Raw genomic sequence first — 19,136 nt, forward strand, 5'->3', positions numbered from 1 at the left:
TGCAGGCTTCAAAGTCAGGTCTTATTGAATTCATATGTAGCATTTTATCCCTATGCCCCTTTGTTGCCTTCCTGCCCTAAAAGCTCACAGAATCTTAAGAGTTGGAAGGACCATAAGAGGCAGTTTAGACTAACTCTAGTAGACATATGAATTCCCTCTACAACGCCCCAACAAGTGGTCATCCAGTTTATGCTAGGGTACTAGCTGAGAGTTTGCAACGAAGGGAGACTTCCTCTTTCCTGTGGCAGCCCATTCTACTTTTGAACAGTTCTAAGATATTTGTCATTCTATTCAGCTGGGCTGAAGGTTTTGATTAATATTGAGTCATATTTTTTTGTTTTGCTTTGCTTTTGCTGCTTGTATCAACAGCCTTTTGGGTTTTTGCTTTCAACTATTAATTGAAGGCATTGAGAATTATTATATTATTCTCATCTTTTTGGATGGGGTTCAGATAGAAACACTGAGAGAAGACATCTTGCTTTTTAAAAATATTTAGCATTGTATAGACTTGCACAGATGAAATGGCTGTTTTTTTGTAGTTGAATAAAAGAATTAAGATATATGCGAATCTTTTGTACATTCTCTTTAAGTATCCTTTGGGACAACAACTACAAGAGCAATCAGGAGGATAGGAATGTTATGTGCCTCATACCACTTCCACATTTTAAAAATATCCTCTGCTAAACTTCTAGGTTCTGAAAGCTTTTTCATATATGTAGCTTAGAAATTATGAGTATTTGATGTGGCACTATCTATTAAAGACATGATTCCTACTTTTTTATGAATCCCTGTTTTGACCAGGTGATGGTAAACATGACAATAATGATAGTGGTCTATGATAACAGTATTTTGCCTATTGGTTGGGTTCTCCAAGATATATTGAAGTCACTATTTTGTACGGGTAGTGTGGGGATCTGTCATCTGTTGGCCTATGAAACCAAGTTTCTGAGGTACTTTTAGCCACTAGGTAATGTCTTGGTAGGTAATGCACTTTTAACTTTTTCCTTGCATAATTTATATTGATCATTAAGTCTAGACTCCTTAAGGATAACCCTTCTGCAATTTCTGGTAATAGACCTTGTTGTGTTGAAGTGACATGAATGACTTCTTTGACCCAAGCAATTTTTACTTTGCTTCTAAGAAGTTAGTTGTCATATATTAATGATCCTAGTGAGCACTGAATTCCACGTTGTCTCCTTTTTGCCTAGAGACATGCTCTGGTAGTGGCTGTTGGAAACTGGACAAGGGTAAAAAAGCCAACAGGCCTGAGGAAGCAAAGAGTCTCCCATGTTGGATGCTTTTATGTGTCTGTGGAACTGCCAGATGCTATGTTACTAATGCATATGCGATATTTAGGGGGTGGAAATCCTCCTCCAGCTAACTATGTTTCAGGGCCAGCATTGTACTTTTATAAAGATACTTTCCAAATCTGTTATATTCCATTTTACAGTTAGTTCCAAAAGTATCCATTGAGACTGCTATTGTATTGGTGTTATTTGCTTTAAGTGTGTCTTTTTTATTGGGCTTTGATTTCAAGATGCCCATAAGTCTCTTAATGTACTCAGCTGCAGCTTTCTTCTTGGTAGCAGAGACTGTGACTTATCAGTAGATACAGTTAGTGAAGGATTAGAGCAAAGGTCTTCCTCACTTCCAGATCCAGCAATCCATCCACTGTACTACTTAGCTGCGTCTTTACATTTTCTTAAATAAGCTATTAGTTCAGAACTTAGTCAAAAGTTTTGCAATAATCAAGAAATGTGGCATACATTATAGCACTTTTGAGCAGCTTATTGAATAGAAACTAAAGTGAAAATCACTTGCTTTTTATAACTGGGAATTTTTGGCACACCCATTTTGCTCCTCAATCAATATATTGTTTTATGATAAATTTTGATATTTTTTAGTCATACAAACTATGAATACTTTCTATAAAGTACATAAGTACCTCATTGCCCTAAATTTAGAGAATTTAGTGATGTTCTTATCTTTTAGTAATAGATATGCAAGTCAAGATGAGACTAGGCTTATGTCTGAGAGGAAGCTGGCCACCCAATATTTCCACTGCATAAATCCCAGTGAATCTCTGTTATTTCTATCATCAAATATAAACTTCTCTCTCTTGCCTTTAATACTCTTCACTGTGTTTTGCTGTCTTCTTACATGACTGTCCTGTATGCATGTTGTGATGGAGCAATACTGGCCTCTTTGCTGTTCCTCACACACATCATTCCACTGCCCACCTCCCACTGGCTTTCACTAGTGCCCAGAATGTTCTCTCTTCATCGCTACCTTTTTGAATCCTTGTTGTTCATTTGTTTCAGTCATATCTGATTCTTTGGGAAACCATTTACAGTTTTCTTGATAGAGAGTAGCTTGCTATTTCCTTCTCCAGCTCATTTTATGGCTCAGATAAACAGAGTTAAGTGACTTGCCCAGAGTCACACAGCTAGTAAGTGTCTGAGGCTGGATTTGAACTCAGGTCTTCCACACTCCAGGCTTGGCACTCTATCCATTACACCACATAGTTTCCCTTTGGGGATCCTTGGTCTCTTTTAAAACTCAGCTCAAACTTCTACATGGTCTTTCCTAAGGTACCCTCAGGTACTGGTGCCAATACTAAATTCCCTCATATCTACTTTGTACATATTTCATGTATGCTTCTTTGTGTACTTGCCATCTGATCTATTATAATGTGACCTCCCTGAGGGTAGGAACTGTTTCATTTCTGTCTTTGTTAAAGATACAGCCTGTAGCACATTGTTTGGCACATAGAATATATTTGATATGCACATATTGATTAAATGCCATTGGGGGTGAATTTTATTTTGGTATAGTTAGTCTACCAGTTAGATTCATACCATAAAGCCTAAAAGGTGCTTTTATAAACAATTACAGTTTAAATAGGCTCTTCTCTAGTACTGTTAGGTCACCTTCCTTCATATTTTTTCACTGGTTCCTTAGACCTTTTGTTCTTCTAGATGAATTTTTTAACTTTTTTTTTCTAGCTCTATAAAATAATCCTTTGGTAGTTTGGTTTGGCACTGAATAAGTAAATTAGGATTGTCATTTTTATTATATTGTCTCAGCCTACCCATAAAGATTAATATTTCTCCAGTTGTTCTTTTTTTTGTTTTTGCAGGGCAATGGGGGTTAAGTGACTTGCCCAGGGTCACACAGCTAGTAAGTGTTAAGTGTCTGAGGCCGGATTTGAACTCAGGTACTCCTAAATCCAGGGCCGGTGCTTTATCCACTGCGCCACCTAGCTGCCCCCTTTCCAGTTGTTTAGATCTGTATTTGCATGAAAAATGTTTTGTAATTGTTTTCATATAGTTCATGTAGTCCCCGGATTTGCCTTAGCAGGTAGACTATTGTCTGTAATTATTTTAAATTAAATTTTTCTTTCTAGATCTCCCTCCTGGGTTTTTTTTTTTTGGCTAATATTTAGAAATGCTGATGATTTGTGTGGGTTTATTTTATATCCTGCAACTGTGCTAAAGTTGTTCATTGTTTCAACTAGTTTTTTAGCTGATTCTCTAGGGTTCTCTAAGTATATCATCATATTATCTGCAAAGAGTATTTGTTATATTTCCCACTCACCTTTTTCTTAAACCTTCAATTTCTTTTTCTTGTTCTGTTGCTATAGCTAGCTTTTCTAATACAATGTTGAATAATAGTGGTGATATTGGACATTCTTGCTTCACCCCTGATCTTATTGGGAAGGCTTCTAGTTTATCCATATTATTTTATAGATAATGCTTTTATAGATAATGCTCTTGGTTTTAGATATATACTACTTATCATTTTCAAAAAGTCTCTATTTATTCTTATGCATTTTAGTGTTTTTAATTAAAATGTGTGTTATATTTTGTCAAAAGCTTTTTCTGCATTTATTGAGATAATCGTATGGTTTTTATCATTTTATTGACTTGCTCGATTTTGCTTGTAGTTTTCATAATATTGAACCATCCCTGAATTTTGCTTATAGTTTTCATAATACTGAACCATCCCTGTATTCTTGTGTGTGTGTGTGTGTGTGTGTGTGTGTGTGTGTGTGTGTGTGTGTGTGTGTGTGTGTGTGTATGGGACAATGAGGGTTAAGTGACTTGCCCAGGGTCACGCAGCTAGTAAGTGTCAAGTGTCTGCCCCTTCATTCCTGTATTCTTGATATAAATCTCACTTAGTCATAGTATATGATCTTTGTGATATATCGATGCAATCTCCTTACTAGTATTTTATTTTAAAATTTTACATCAATACTCATTAGGGAAATCGGCTTACAGTTTTCTTACCCTGTTTTTGCTTTGCCTAGTTTAGGCATCAAGACTATATTTGTGCCATGAAAGGAATTTGGAAGGACTCTTTCTTTACCTGTTTTTTAAATACTTGAACTGATTCTTCTTGACATGTTTGATGGAATTCACTTGTAAATCTATCTAGTCTTTATGCAGGAAAGGCCTTTGATCTCTTATAGCCAAAAGTGCTGTTGCTCCTTAGGGCCCTGACTCCTTTGTGACCAAAAGTACTCCTCTCTTCCCTGGAACTGTAACCAGTAAGTGGGTTTGGGCAATGGAGTTGCCAAACAGTACTTTTTTTTTGTTTTGTTTTGTTTTTGTTTTTCTTTTCTTTTTTTTTTTTTTTTTTAAGTGAGACAGTTGGGGTTAAGCGACTTGCCCAGGGTCACACAGCTAGTAAGTGTTAACTGCCCCCAGTTCTTTCAGTTCATCCTCATATGGCATGTTCTTGGATCCCCCTTACTATCTTTGGCATCTTCTTCTAAACACAATCCAATACATTGTCATAAATAAAATGTGGTACCCAGAGCTAAATATAATATTTTCTCATCACAGTATATGTGTGGCTTGGTCATATATCATTATCTTTCCTTAAAATTTGGTGTCTAGAACTGAACATATGATACTCCATTTTGTGAATGTTTCTCACTTAATTCAGTTAAAGATTATTCTCTTTCCTCTTTATATTTTTTTTTTTTTTTAGTGAGGCAGTTGGGGTTAAGCGACTTGCCCAGGGTCACACAGCTAGTAAGTGTTAAGTGTCTGAGGCCGGATTTGAACTCAGGTCCTCCTGAATCCAGGGCCGGTGCTCTATCCACTGCGCCACTTAGCTGCCCCTCCTCTTTATATTTCTTACAGCATTTTGTTTATATTCTCCCTTTGGCTCTGTCACTTTATGCCTGGTATCATCCCAGATATATCGTATCTCTCCCTCAGAATATAAATTTCATATTCAAGACATCTTTAGCTTCTAGAGTCTAAACAATATTTCACATACAGGTGCCCAACATAATTTTTTGAGCTGAATAGTAGATGCCCAATAAGTTTTGGTGATGTGATTTAGGTTGTGACTAGATTGTATAGGTCTTTGAATGCTTTGTTCAAGAGTTTAAATTTTATCCTATTTCCACAGGCATGATGGAGAGGACCCTTTGAAGATTAATGTAGGAAAAAATGATGTAATGAGAATGGCAGTTTAGGAAAATTAACATGATTTTACTTATGAAGTATCCTGTTTGTAAAGAGGAAAAATGGAGGTCAGAAGACCAATTAAGAGGCAATAGCAATAGACATGGAATGATACGAACCTGAAATAAAACAATAGCAATAGGAATATTCATGAAGAAAGGACTCCAAAGACATTTTGAAGGAAGAACTTGAGAGAATTAGAATGTACTTCAGCTAAAATCTAGTCCAATGCTGGGCAAATTTCTCACTTCTACTCCTCTTATCCCTTGGTCCAGGGTGTTGTGGTTACTGAAGAAAAATTTAAAACCCTCTTTCCCCTGCCTTTGTACTCTAATCATAATCATCCTCTAATCATACCCTAATCATTATATACATCAGCCCTGCCCTCTGGAAATCCATACACATGACAAGTGTAAGGATACTACTGTAGTTTAAAAAGGGGGTGTTATAGGTGTTTAGGCAATTTGAGTGGAGAAGAGGATACAGATGAAAGAATAGTATGAAAGTGCAGTCTGCAGAACTTGACAATAGAGTGTGGCAGTTGATAGACGGGAAGGAACAGAGGGAAGGGAGAGAGGGATAGGATTTAGAACTCAAAAATTTTAGAAACACAAATGTTTATACATTGCTTTAACATGTAATTGGAGGATATATATAATATATTAAATATTAAATATATAGCTGGATTATATATTAAAAGTATATATTGAATTTAACACTAAAAAAAGCAAATCCTATATTTTGAGAGTGGGTAAATGGGAAGATGGTGTCTTCAATAGAAAGAGGACATTTAGGAGAAGGGGCAGGTTGTTATGGGGAAGAAAATTATGTTAAATTGGGATCCGTTGAGTTTCAGGCAGTGAGCATTAGTCAGATGGAATCCCAAAGGTCATCTTAATTCAATTCCTCAATTTTATAGAAAAAGAAACTGAAATCCAGAATGGTATAATGACTAGTCTAAGGTGACATAGCTAGAGTAGAGACTAGAGCTTATGTCTCTTATCTTTCAGTTGGAGGCCTTTTTCTATAATTATTCTGTTATTGCTTCCTGCAGTGAAGGTGGGAGTGACTGAGGCTGGAGTTACAGAGCATTAAAAATTGTTTTTATTCTAAATATATTCACTTTTATACATTTCCTCAAAACTAGTTTTTATAATTGGCAGTTGTGTTTTTTTCTATTCTTTTGGCATTTAATTCTGTGGATTGTTGGGGTGGGGTTAGTTTGTTTTTATAAATATTATGTTGAAATATCATTTCATTCCTTCTTTTATGACATGAAAAAGATGATCAAAATATTTTTATTGCCTTAATCTTATACATGAAGTTTGACTTCCAACGGCTTATTCTTTATTCTTGTTGTTTTAGCTGGACCGATACCATACATACTCTCTGGATGAGTTTTGTGAGGAACAGTTACAACAGACTGTCCAAGCACTAAAGCAGCTAGAGGAACTTAAGGAGAAAATCATTTCTGTGATTAAAAGTACATTTTTACAGGTAATTGTTTCAGATATTTTATTTTTCTATATTTACCCTTCAGAAACCTGGATGTTTATGCCATATCTGTGTGTGTGTGTGTGTGTATATATATATATATATATATATATATATACACACACACATACACATGTGTGTGTTGAAAGTCTTCAGTTCATTTCTGATCACTTATTCAGCTTACCAGGGTCTCAGAAGAATAACTTCCATGTATTAAGTAGAATTCTTCCTCCAAGTTGTAGTCCTGAAAGCAGCAGGGAACAGTTGAGGGACCAAAGGACTGATCAATTAATCCAATATTTATTGAGCACCTGTAAGAGACAACACATTTTGCAAGGCACTGGAGAAACAAATAACTATAACATATGGTCTTGTTCTCAAGGAGCTTAAAACCTGGTTGAGGGGCTGGTATATTCATGAAAAGATAAATAACAGTGTGAGGTAGGAGGAGATAGGTCACAACTGAGTAGTACATATATTATGTTACCAAAAAAAAAAAATCAGAGTAGGAAGATATCCATTCCTGCAGAAGAAGTCAAGGGAGGTTTAGTTTAGTTTAGTCAATTTAGATAAGTGGAGAGAAAATGAGAAGATTTCAAAGTGAGAGGCATGGTGAGCTAAGGGAACCTTTGAGTACAATATTTTGACTGTTACATTGAGTTTGTATGTGAGTAGTGGGAGAAACAAGACTGGAACCAAATTGGTAAGAGCCTTCATTACCACTCTGAGTTTAGAGTTCATGAACAGGCAGTGGAGAGCCACTGCAAAATTTTGAACCCAGGAATGAATTGAAAGTCTATTTTCAGAATGTTAATCTGGTGGCAGTATGCTGTGGAATGTCATTCCTCAGTTGCACAGGGACCCACTGTATATACATGGGCAACACAGTGAGGCTGAAATATAAGGAAGTGTTTTTTAGTACTACAATTGATTATTTATGACATTTTCACTTGACAGATTTGGATTTAGAAGTTCAGTCCTCAGGTTACTACCTCTTAATTAAGCCTGTGATTACAGTATAGCATTGTTACTGGCTGGATAGCAAAACTTTGGTTCTGTTTTTATGATCTTAAAAACAATAGGTATGGGGGTAGCTAGGTGGTCCAGTGGATAAAGCACCAGCCCTGGATTCAGAAGGACCTGAGTTCAAATCCAGCTCAGACACTTGACACTTACTAGCTGTGTGACCCTGGGCAAGTCACTTAACCCTCATTGCCCCCCCACACACACACACACAAAAGAAAAGAAATTATTAAAATAATAGGTATGGTTCACCAAGAGAAATGATTTAACATTTTGCCACCTAAAATGCTTTTGATGATGATGATGATGAATAACTTACATTTATATAGAGTTTACTATGTGCCAAAACACTGTAGAGGAGTGACAGGGTGAAAGGAGAGAAAGAATAGAATAAACAGCTACAGAGGGAATAGGATGGAGGGAAATACAGTTAGCAATAGTAATTGTGAAAAAAATTTTGAAGCAAATTTGTCTGATAAAGACCTCATTTTTCAAATATATAGAAAACTGAGTCAAATAAGAGCCATTTCCCAAATGATAAATGATCAAAAGATATGAACAGTTTTCAGATGAAATAATCAAAGCTATCAAAAACCACATGGAAAAAATGTTCTAACTCACTATTGATTGGAAAGATACAAGTCAAAACAATTGTGGGGTACTACCTCATACCTATTGGATTGAATAATAGGGCAGAATAGGAAAATGACAAATATTGGAGGGGTTGTGGGGAAAATGAAAGCTTAATGCACTATTAGTGAAATGGTAAACTGATTCAACCATTCTGTAGAGCAATTTGGAACTATGCCCAAAGAGCCGTAAAACCACGCATACTCTTTGACCTAGCAATACCACTACTAGGTCTGTATCCAAAAAGAGATAAAAAAACAAAAAGGAAAATGACCTATATGTACAAAAATATAAATAGCAGCTCTTTTGGCAAAAAATTGGAAATGGAGGGGATGCCCATAAACTGGGGAATGGTTGAACAAATTGTGGTATATGATTATGATGGAATATTATTATGCTATAAGAAATGATGAGCAGGATGCCTTCAGAAAAACCTGGGAAGACTTACATGAGCTGATACAAAGTGAAATATGTATTGTGTACAAAGTAACGACAATATTGTAAGATGATCAGCTATGAATGACTTAGCTATCCTCAGCAATACAAATGATCCAAGAGAACTGTAAAGGACTTATGATGAAAAATGCTCTCCATCTGCAGAGAAAGAACCAATGGTGTCTGAATACAGATTGAAGCATATTTTTACTTTATTTTTCTTGAGGTTTTTTTGTTTTGTTTTGTGTTTTGTAAATGTTTTGCATGACTACACATATAAAACTCATAATGAATTGCTTGCCTTCTTAAAGGGGGGTTGGGGGGAGGAAGGGAGAGAATTTAGAACACAAAGTTTTTAAATGGATGTTAAAATTGTTTTTACATGTAATTGGGGAAAAATAAAATGCTAAATAAAAAAGGAAATTCTTCCCATGATTTGTTTAACAACCATCACACCCACAGAATTAGAACTGCTTTCTGCTACAGCTTGGATATGCCATCCAAGTGCTAGGATGAATGTACTAGAATAATTGTATGTGTCTATAATCCCATCTATGTGGGTACTCTTTCCCTGTTACAGATTGTAACCCATCCTGTCCCATCTTACTCTCTATGATGATATACATGTCTTTCTAGAAGTGATCCATAGGGTGTGCTGCAGATCTTTGTTTGGTTCTTTTAATATTTGTGGATACCAGTGAAATCTATCCATTCATTTCCCTTCACTCTTGTTACACAGCTAGCCCACTTCCCTTTACTCTCATAGACATAATAACAACAATGATAATAACTAACATTGATATAGCCTACTATGTACTAGGTAGAATGCTAACCATTTATAAATATTGTCTCAATTCAATTCTTAAAACAAGGTAGGTGTTATTATTATTCACATTTTATAGATGAGAAAACTGAAGCAGACAATGGTTAAATGACTTGCCTGGGATCACACAGCTAATAGGTGTGTGAGGCTTTATTTAAACTTAGGTCTTCCTGGCTCCAGCCTTATTGCTCTATACACTGTACCACCTAACTTACCCCAAGATATTGATACTCTTAAAGTGCTCTGTATATACAACTGTCATGCTTGTTTTCCTTACTGTTTGGTTCTACCTCCATTATGAGTCTTCTTACATAATGGTGTTTCATGGTTCTCAACTATTAAAACTTCACAGGGAGTATAGCAGTGTTTAAAAAGATAAGCTTTGGCAGCTATGAGAAATCTAGGATTATTGTGCTGCAAACTTTCCTGAATGGGTTGTAACACATTTCCTTCTCTTCAGTTTTGGACCCAGCTCATTGCCCATCTCTAGTACTGTCCAAGATAAACTGATGGAATAACCCAGTGACAATTACATATGTCCTTCATCCAGTTTATTTTCCTAGTACTTACTCAGATATCTTTTGAATGACCATGGTTCTTCATGAGGAGAAACTACAGAATTTTAGTACTAGACACAAATTGTGCGGTGTCACCCACAAGTGACATTTGCATGCAATGTAGGAACATTTGCAAAACCTCACCATCAATAAGGAATTCCTTCCATTTGGACATTTTTTTAAATTGCCTTAGATGGTTTGGGGTACTCAGTCATCAGAGTTTCTAGTGCTAGTGTCTGGCATGTCCTGAGGCCAGTGGGGTGTTTCCCCAGGGATAAAGCATGTGGCAGGCTGGCCATTGGCAGCTGCCTGTTTGCGCAGGGCTCAGCTGAAGCATGTGGAGGTTCTTGGAGCTGGAGTCTACTCATTCCCCTAGTTATGCTAAGGTAGGTGCAGGGGCAGGGAGAGGAGAGGTGCTGGTGTTGGCATGGACCTCCTCCACCACACTGGGGCTCAGGATCTACCACTGGTTTGCTGAAGCGGGACTTTGTTCCATAAGAATAATATGAAATACTTCATCAAAGCTCTTTGCCAAAATCTGGGAAAGCTGCAATTTCTCTAATACAGTTATCCAAAAAGAAAATCAAGTGAGACTTGTATGACTTAATCTTGCTGGGTCCTTATAAGCATCACTCACTTTTCATCACTCAGCATCCCTTTAATTATAGGTTCTATAATTTAGCCAAGAAATGTAGTTAAAGTCACTCACTGACTTATAATTTACTGAATATCCTTTTCCTTTTCTGATCACTGGAATACTATTTGCCCTTCTCCAGTTCTCCAGTACCTCTCCCTTTCTTCATGAGCTTTCAGATACTACTGACAGTACCTCAGCAATCACATTCCCCAGGTGTCTCAGAACCAGAGGATATAGTTGATCTGGGCAGCTTAAGAGGCTCAATGGATAGAGTGACTCCCCTGGAGTCAGGGGAACCTGAGTTCAGATCTGGATTTAGATACTTACTGTGGGACCTTAGGCAAGTCATGTAACCCTATTTGCCTCAGTTTCCTCATCTATAAAATGAGCCAGAGCAGAAATGACAAACCACCCCAGTATCTTTATCAAGAAAACCCCAAATGAGGTCCTAAAGAGTTGGACACAACTAATCAAAGAATTGATTTGAACTCATCACAGGCAACACAGTACTCTCCTAAAGTAGCCTTATTTATTTTGGGTAATGACATTCTTTTTAGCATTTTTGTTCTCTACCTTCCAGCTCAAAGATCATTCTTTTTGTCTGATAAAATAAAGCAAAATCAGAATTGAAAAAGTCTACTTTCTCTCTGTCATCAGTTATCAGTCTCCCTTCCTTCCTTAAAATGCTAGTGATCCCTGCATTGATTCTCCTTTTCCCCAATATATTGTAAAAACAATAACAACCACAACACCACCACCACCTCTGGATTTTCCTTCACCTTCCTCATTAGCCTCTGCTCATTTTGAGCTTTTGCATTCCTTTGTATGGTATCATGCCACATTTTTATGTTTATCCTGTTACCTCTCATTTCTTCCCTATTCTGTACATAGTTTTTAAAATGTTAGTTGGTTGATGAGATGTCCTTAGACAATTCCTGTTTGTTCTCATTAACATTGCTTTTTCTTGTATCTTCAGAATTGGTTCTTGAGAGCCTCTTATCTCTTCTGGATCAACTTCTGCTGCAGAATTGTGGTTTATGTCCTACTTATCATTCTTCTACATTCTTGAAAATCTGCTCTCCTGCTATTAAGATAGCATGCTGGAGCGTGCTCAGCTTTCTTCTCTTTATTACATCCTCTTAAGAGGGCGTGGTCACTTGTTCTCAGTGTTCCCACTCCTTGCACCCCAGGATCCAGTTCTTTTTTGGTGAGAATCAGATCCCTCATTACTTCCTCTACTTTATGAAGGGTAAAGTTCTAAGTAAGGCAAGTCAAAATAGTATTAGTTTCACTGTTTTCGGCAGATAGAAAGTTCATAGATATTTAGATAATTGAGTTGCCTCATTTATATTATGCCTTTTTTGCCAGGATATTATAGTTCCTTTCCCAAACTTCTCATCTATGTCATCTTTTTGTCCATATGGAATATAGGATGCTCCAGTGATATTCATTTCACTTTCTCCCTATGCTGATTTTTATTCAAATGTAATTTACCATGCTTCCCCGCCTAGATCCTGCATTTTCTTACATAAATATAACTTGTGAATATACAGTAGGTGCCTCCACTTTCTCTCTTCTTCCTCTCTTCTTAATCCCATATTATCCAGCTTCCAACCTTACATTCCACCAAAAAGGCTCTCTCCAAGTTACCAATGGTCTTTTAATCAGAAAATCCAATGGCATTTCTCAATCCTAATCTTTTTTTTTAACCTCTCTGCAGTTGTTGACACTGTTGACCAACCTCTCCTCCTTGATATTCTCTTTTCTCTAGGTTTTTGGGACAGCACTCTCTCCTGGTTCTACGCCCCCAACACTCACACTGCTCTTTCTCAGCCTCTTTGCGGGATCCTCATCTGGATCATGCTCACTAAACGTTGCATTTATTTCATTATCCTGGACTAGTTGGAATTTCTTAAAACATCAGTTAAAAATCTCTTTAGGCAATTGACACTTTTAAAAATATTTCTGGAACCTCTTGACCTTTCTTTTATTGTGGTGGTCATTCCCTTTTTTTTTTTTTAATAGCATGAGTTTTAGTTTATATGCTCAAGACATAAAGATCTATGTAGATATATTTGATAAACAAAGTTATTCCTTGAAGTTTTCTTGTCTTATGTCCAGGAATCCAATTACTGTTCATAAGTGATTAAATTATTTAAGTCGTATTTCTCAAAATACTTATTAGTAATTTTTTTGATTGATGTTTAAGACAGGATATTGTTGTAGTGAACTTCTAATTAAATTTATGATGTTTTATTTAATTGTATTATGTAGGCAAATAATACTATAAAACAATGACTATGATATTTGAAGAAATATTGTCCTTTTTCTTCAAATTTCCTTAAAGGCTGCAGAAAGGAAGGGAATAAAAAGTTGTTTTGAGAATGAACCACTTGAAAACAAGATAGAACACATCAATGCACCTGCTCATCGTCGTATGGTAGAAAAATTTTCAAGATTTCTTAAATTAGTTGACCACCTATTCCAAGAACTGATCCGACAGCTGGTGCAGACTGCAATCAAACTATTTTCGGATTTACTTAGTAAATCTAGCAAAATGGGATGCTTAGCAGAAAAAAAGAATAAAGACCTCATAAAGTAAGTTCTACATTTGTTTCTTTTATTAAGGATATGCAGTAATTTTCCTTCAAATGTATTGACAGGTTTGTGAGAGAACTATCTGGTAATATTAAAAATAATTCAGAAAATCCTCTCATAACCATATATGATCATAGCTGAAATTAACCCACCATATTCTTCCATAATACTTTATTATATTTTGTTCCTAAATTTTAAATAATTAATGTATTTATTTCACTATGAATTTTGTATGTCTGTGTGCTTGGTATATGCCTCTTCTAATTTGAGCTCTAAGCATGGTTAAGAGAAGAATTACAAAGTTTAAAAGTGTGGTAAGATTATTGGAATTTGGAGTTACTCTCAAGAAAGAGTAGATTTGGGATAAAACTGAATCAATAAAATGTGTGCTTTTTTCAGAATCATTGTGGGCTGGTGGGCCAAAGTGAGGAACTATTTCTTTAAGGAGAATCTTGACAACAAAGGCAGCTATGGCCTGGGGGCTGGCAAATGCCTCCACTTACTGAATGAGTTGATCAACTATAAGAAGGCAAAATTTATAATGTCCTGCCTTTGGCATTGTGATATAGTCAATTTGCAAGTGCTCACAGGGTGTATATGCTAAAGGATGTTTTCCATAAGCTTTGGCCTTGAAAGCATGTTGATTATAAGATTGACATGTGGAGCAACCTGAGCAGATTCGAGATGCTGTGTTAGTCACACTTGGTGCTATCCAGGTCCTCTTAATAGAGTCCACAATGCCTTGTGTACCAAAATGGCCTTTTCTGTGAACAGAGAGGCATACCTGGTGGTAGAATTTCCAGGGAAGAAGTGGCTTACCTTCCGGAGACACCCAGATGCCTTTGATCTGTTTTGCCTTAAATTTCTTTCTCCATTTTTCCACTTCTGAATCATCATAAGTTAGGTTGAGAGGAACATCCTCAGAAGGTGAGAGGTTAAATATGTGTTCAGGAGCTTCTAAAGCAGCAAGCTTGGCTGCAGAATCAGCTCATGCATTCCCCTTTCTCCCTTTTATATATTGTTATTAACATATTGTTTGTTAGCATAGGGTATTATATTCTGTTATTTTTGACTGTTTCATCAAGGAAACATCTCATGTTGCTCCAAGAAACAAAGGGGGGAATGTGGTAACATTATTGGAGTTTGGCTGACTCATTGGGAGGGATCATACCTGGCCTGCCCTGAAGTGATGTATACTACTGATGTCAGAAGGAGAAAACCTCTCTCCATAGGCAGTTTTTGAAGGACCTCCCCTTTTGGGGGAGGAAGATTAAACACTCACTGAGGGGAGTCTGAGTCTCTTCCGGAGTTTCTTTTTTTCTGGTGGTGCGAGCAGCAGGAGTAAACGCTCAGGTGGTGAGTTAACATAAAAGTCCTGCTTTCTTTTGAATTAGCTTAACTGGAAACAAGTTGGGGATTGTATAGACTTAGGTTAGAGCTAGGAGGATTATCCATATTTCTTTTTCCCTATTGCCTTACCTTTGATTTTTATTAATTTCACCTTTGCTGTTTATTTTATTCCCAATTAATAAAATCTGATCCACTTGTGGGAAAGAGGCTGTAAGGCTCCTTTCTTATTGACCTGGGATAAATATCTAAAGATGCAATTTGGAGGGGAGCGAGCTTTGAACTTAGAGGTCCCTTATTATTTCCAGGACCCCAATATTTCGGCGAGCCACCCAATTAACTCTCTATATATTAAATTTGGCCCACACAAAAGAAAACTTAATTCCAAGAAAAACTTTTTGAATATTTCAACCAACCAAACTAAAATGCAGCACAGAAATTATTCCAAATATTTTTGAAGGTATTTTCTTTTTTATGTAAATGCAATATTGGATATGGAATCTGGAAAACCTGTGTTCATTTCCTGTCTCTAGTACTCACTGCCTACGTGTGTTCATGAGAAAGTAATAATCCCTCAATAGTGTGGTAAAAAGTTTAACAGTCGGTTAGTGAATATGGAAAGACGCCAGTTTTTTTAAAGGACCACCCTTTCGAGGAGGAGACCAACGGCCGTGCATGGGCTACACATGCCAGCCCCGCTGCTAAGCACTCCACTTCCGGGGTGCGAGCTTAAAAGACAAGGAGAGAATGGAAGTGGGATCTCTTTCCTGCTCTCCTGGTCCGAGGACTGGTGTGACACACAGACAGACGCTGACTGGAGTTGGACGCAGCCTGGCTCGCCGTTAGCAGCACGTGCCTGATGCGGTTCTCCTCCCTAAAGGTGGCCTTGGGCTTTTGGTGAGTTTTATACGGAATATAGACTAAGCTTAGACTTAAGACTATTTGTTTTGTATTTCTACTTTCCTATCCCTCTAATCAACATCACCTGGTAACTACCACACAATAAAAGCTCTAACTAGAGACCAGAAGCTTCTTCCATTTACTAGTCTGGGAGATAAATTAAGGGAAAGGTTAAAGAGGGGAAATTAATGCTCTAGTATCCAATTTTAAATCTCACAATAGCCTAGGCAATATTGAAAAATAATAAGCTGCACATACACTAATGATCTGTATTACTGAAAGGAGTTTCCATACCAGGAGTTAATCAAGCTGATGAAATCTTAGTCAACAACAAAAAACATATTTAGTATAATCACATTGAAAACACAAATTTATACATGAGTTATCTATATTTCTCTGAACACATTTAAAGGCCAAAGTTTTCATTTTACAATTTATGATGGTGGTTAGATAATTGTGGCAAAATGTTCCACTAATAAATTCTTCATTATTACTTCCTATCTTTGAAATGTATTTTTGCACTTTTTGATCTATTGAATGTATGCCAAAGTAGTGATAAGTACAACTCAGGATGTTATTCTATTACATAGGTCTTTAGAAGCTTTAACAACAATTAAAAATGGTTGTGACTATTTTGAAAGTGCCAAGAAAAATTTTTAGATTTTTTTTTAAGCAAACAAATATCAACTGGCATTAAATCATAAAACTAGTCCGTTCTCTTTGCTTTCTTGATGAAAAAAAAAACAAGATTCACAGAGATTTTGCTACACAGTCCTAGTACATTGTTAAAAACTAAAACCAGAATTTCAGTCTCATAATCCAGTATTATTTTCACTTATTCCATATGGCCTTGTCTTAGAGATAGTAACCAAATATAAATTTCATGTGATTCAAAAGTTAAACACCAACAGAAATAAGAGAACTATGTTGTAATCTTTGAAGACAGCAAAGACAATCCTTAAAAATTTTAAATTTGTAAACACTATTAATTTGTTAACAAATATAATTGAGATTTCTATTTATCATATAAGTTAATTAAACAACTTTTTGATATATAGTTGAAAATTCAAAGTTTTCTCTAGTTTTTGTTATTTGTTAATCTAGGGCAACAAAGGACAGCATATTGTTCAAACTGCCTGAAAAGATGGGTGATAAGGAAGAAAACTATGAGTCAGCAACTGACATCGGAGTTTTGCAAGATGATATTACAAAGGTAAAATAATGTCTGAGAAATACCAAAATTAATTTGTTGAAATGTAATAAAGAATGCGAGGCTAGGTATAAGCATTTTGGTTTTTTCCCCATCACATTGAAAAGTTATAATTTGTGTGGTTGATGCATGTGCTTTGTTTAGCAGTGACACACGGGAGATAAAGACAAGGGAGATAATCAGAGAAACTCTGGCTGATAGTTTGGAATGGTCAGCCAACACAGTGTGAGCGAAAGGAATAACTAGCAAATGAATGTAGATCACTCAAGGCAACTAACCAACATTACTAGATAAAATGTTTTATGTTCCATAAAAACATTTCTATATAACACACCCCTAAAACATTTTTGTATACTATTAACTTTAATAGCTTCTCCACGGAGACTATAGTTACTGAATCTTTAAGAAGTGATAGGATATTGAAAGCCCAACAGTTTTAATGGTCATTCTGAAGATTTACAAGAGACTAAATACAGTAAAAAAGAAAATGAAAAACTTCCTTCCTGAGAGAACTATTCTAACTTTTGCAAAGAAATATCATAAAGATAGTTCTTGAGAAACTTTGGCTGCTAAATTTAAAGAGTTAGGTGGTAAGACCATTTCCAGAATTGAGAAGTTTGTAGCTATAATGATGTAACTTTGGCTTTGATCTTTCTCAAAGCTGAATTGTAAATAATTATATCTATCTCTTATTGTTTGTTATATTAATAAATAGCATAACCTATATTTTTGGTATTTAAGCCCAGAAAATTATGGCATTTTATGTAAAGAGATGAGCAAGCATTTATGGGGAGGGAAGTTTCTCAGCAGGGTTGGGACTTCAGAGCTATGGTTTAATAAATGATAAAGATGTTCTAATTATAGTCATAAATGTAGAAGTATTGGAAAATATCCTTTTGTTTTATAAAAATGCCAGATGAGAATGAATAAGGAAATTATACCAATGGAAGTTATAGAGCTGGATGATCCCCTTTATTTCTGATCCTGATGATGATCACCTAAGAGGAGAGTGCTCACCAACAGGACAGCATACCAAACCTAGAGTGCAAGCCAAGAATGACACTCATCTTGTGGCTTTTTTTTTTTTTTTTTTTTGATAGCAGCAGCTCCTTACACACTGATCAAAGCTAACTGGCTAGTATCATTCAGTTCCATTGGTTGATGTCGATTGAGGGTGGTCCATATTAAATGAGCTCTACCATGATGACATCAGGGACTAATGGGAGACAGGACTCCCCCCCCCCCCCAAAAGGTACTTTCAGAGAGGTGTGGTATAATCCCATCAACTCACTGAGCTAGTCAAGAGTCTGTTCTCCATTTCTATTGTACTCACCCTGAAAAGGATTAAGCCCTGAAAGAGATAAGAACTTTCTCTAAGGACTGAGCTTTCTGAAATGGGGGGGGAGGGGAAAGCCAAAAACTGGGTCCCTGGGTCCCCCCAAGAAATCTATTATTAATAATTATTTTCTAATACTCCCTTAAAATTAGGTATAATAAAAAGGGCATTGTGTATGAACCAAATTTCATTACAAAAAGTTCAAATCTGGCCTCAGACACTTAACACTTACTAGATGTGTGACCCTGGGCAAGTCACTTAACCCCAATTGCCTCACCAAAAAAAAAAGTTTTAAAGGAATTGTCTGCATTTTTTTTATTATAAATGCATTTTGCTTCATTGAATGCTGGTTAAAACAAATTAGCAAATACCTGGGTCCTAAAAATATTTTATGCTGAAATGTTATTTTAATGAAAATATACTTCTATCAATTGACTGCTATACTTTTTTTTTCCCCTAAAGCACTTCTGTATCACATAAGAATAAAGAACTCTCATGGGTACCTGCAATTCATTCAGTTGTAGAATTGGAATTAAGCATACAAATCATTTAGTTTGACCCCCTAATTTTATTTATTTTTCTAACCCTTAAAAAAAAAGGTTTGTTGGTAACTTTTGTTTTTATCACAGTCATTTCTGGATGTACTCCTTTACCCTGATACTCAAA

At 36.1% G+C, this 19,136-nt stretch overlaps 1 protein-coding gene across 1 annotated transcript in view; it reads left to right on the forward strand.

Moving 5' to 3' along the window:
- DNAH14 (dynein axonemal heavy chain 14) overlaps positions 1-19,136 on the forward strand; it is a 362,777-nt gene that overhangs the window by 32,094 nt on the left and 311,547 nt on the right. The window contains 3 exon segments of the mRNA XM_044003178.1: positions 6,846-6,977; positions 13,427-13,677; positions 17,029-17,137. Coding sequence (XP_043859113.1) covers positions 6,846-6,977; positions 13,427-13,677; positions 17,029-17,137 — 492 coding nt within the window.

Source organism: Dromiciops gliroides, chromosome 4 (genome assembly GCF_019393635.1).
Source record: "Dromiciops gliroides isolate mDroGli1 chromosome 4, mDroGli1.pri, whole genome shotgun sequence".
In the NCBI taxonomy this organism is placed as follows: domain Eukaryota; kingdom Metazoa; phylum Chordata; class Mammalia; order Microbiotheria; family Microbiotheriidae; genus Dromiciops; species Dromiciops gliroides.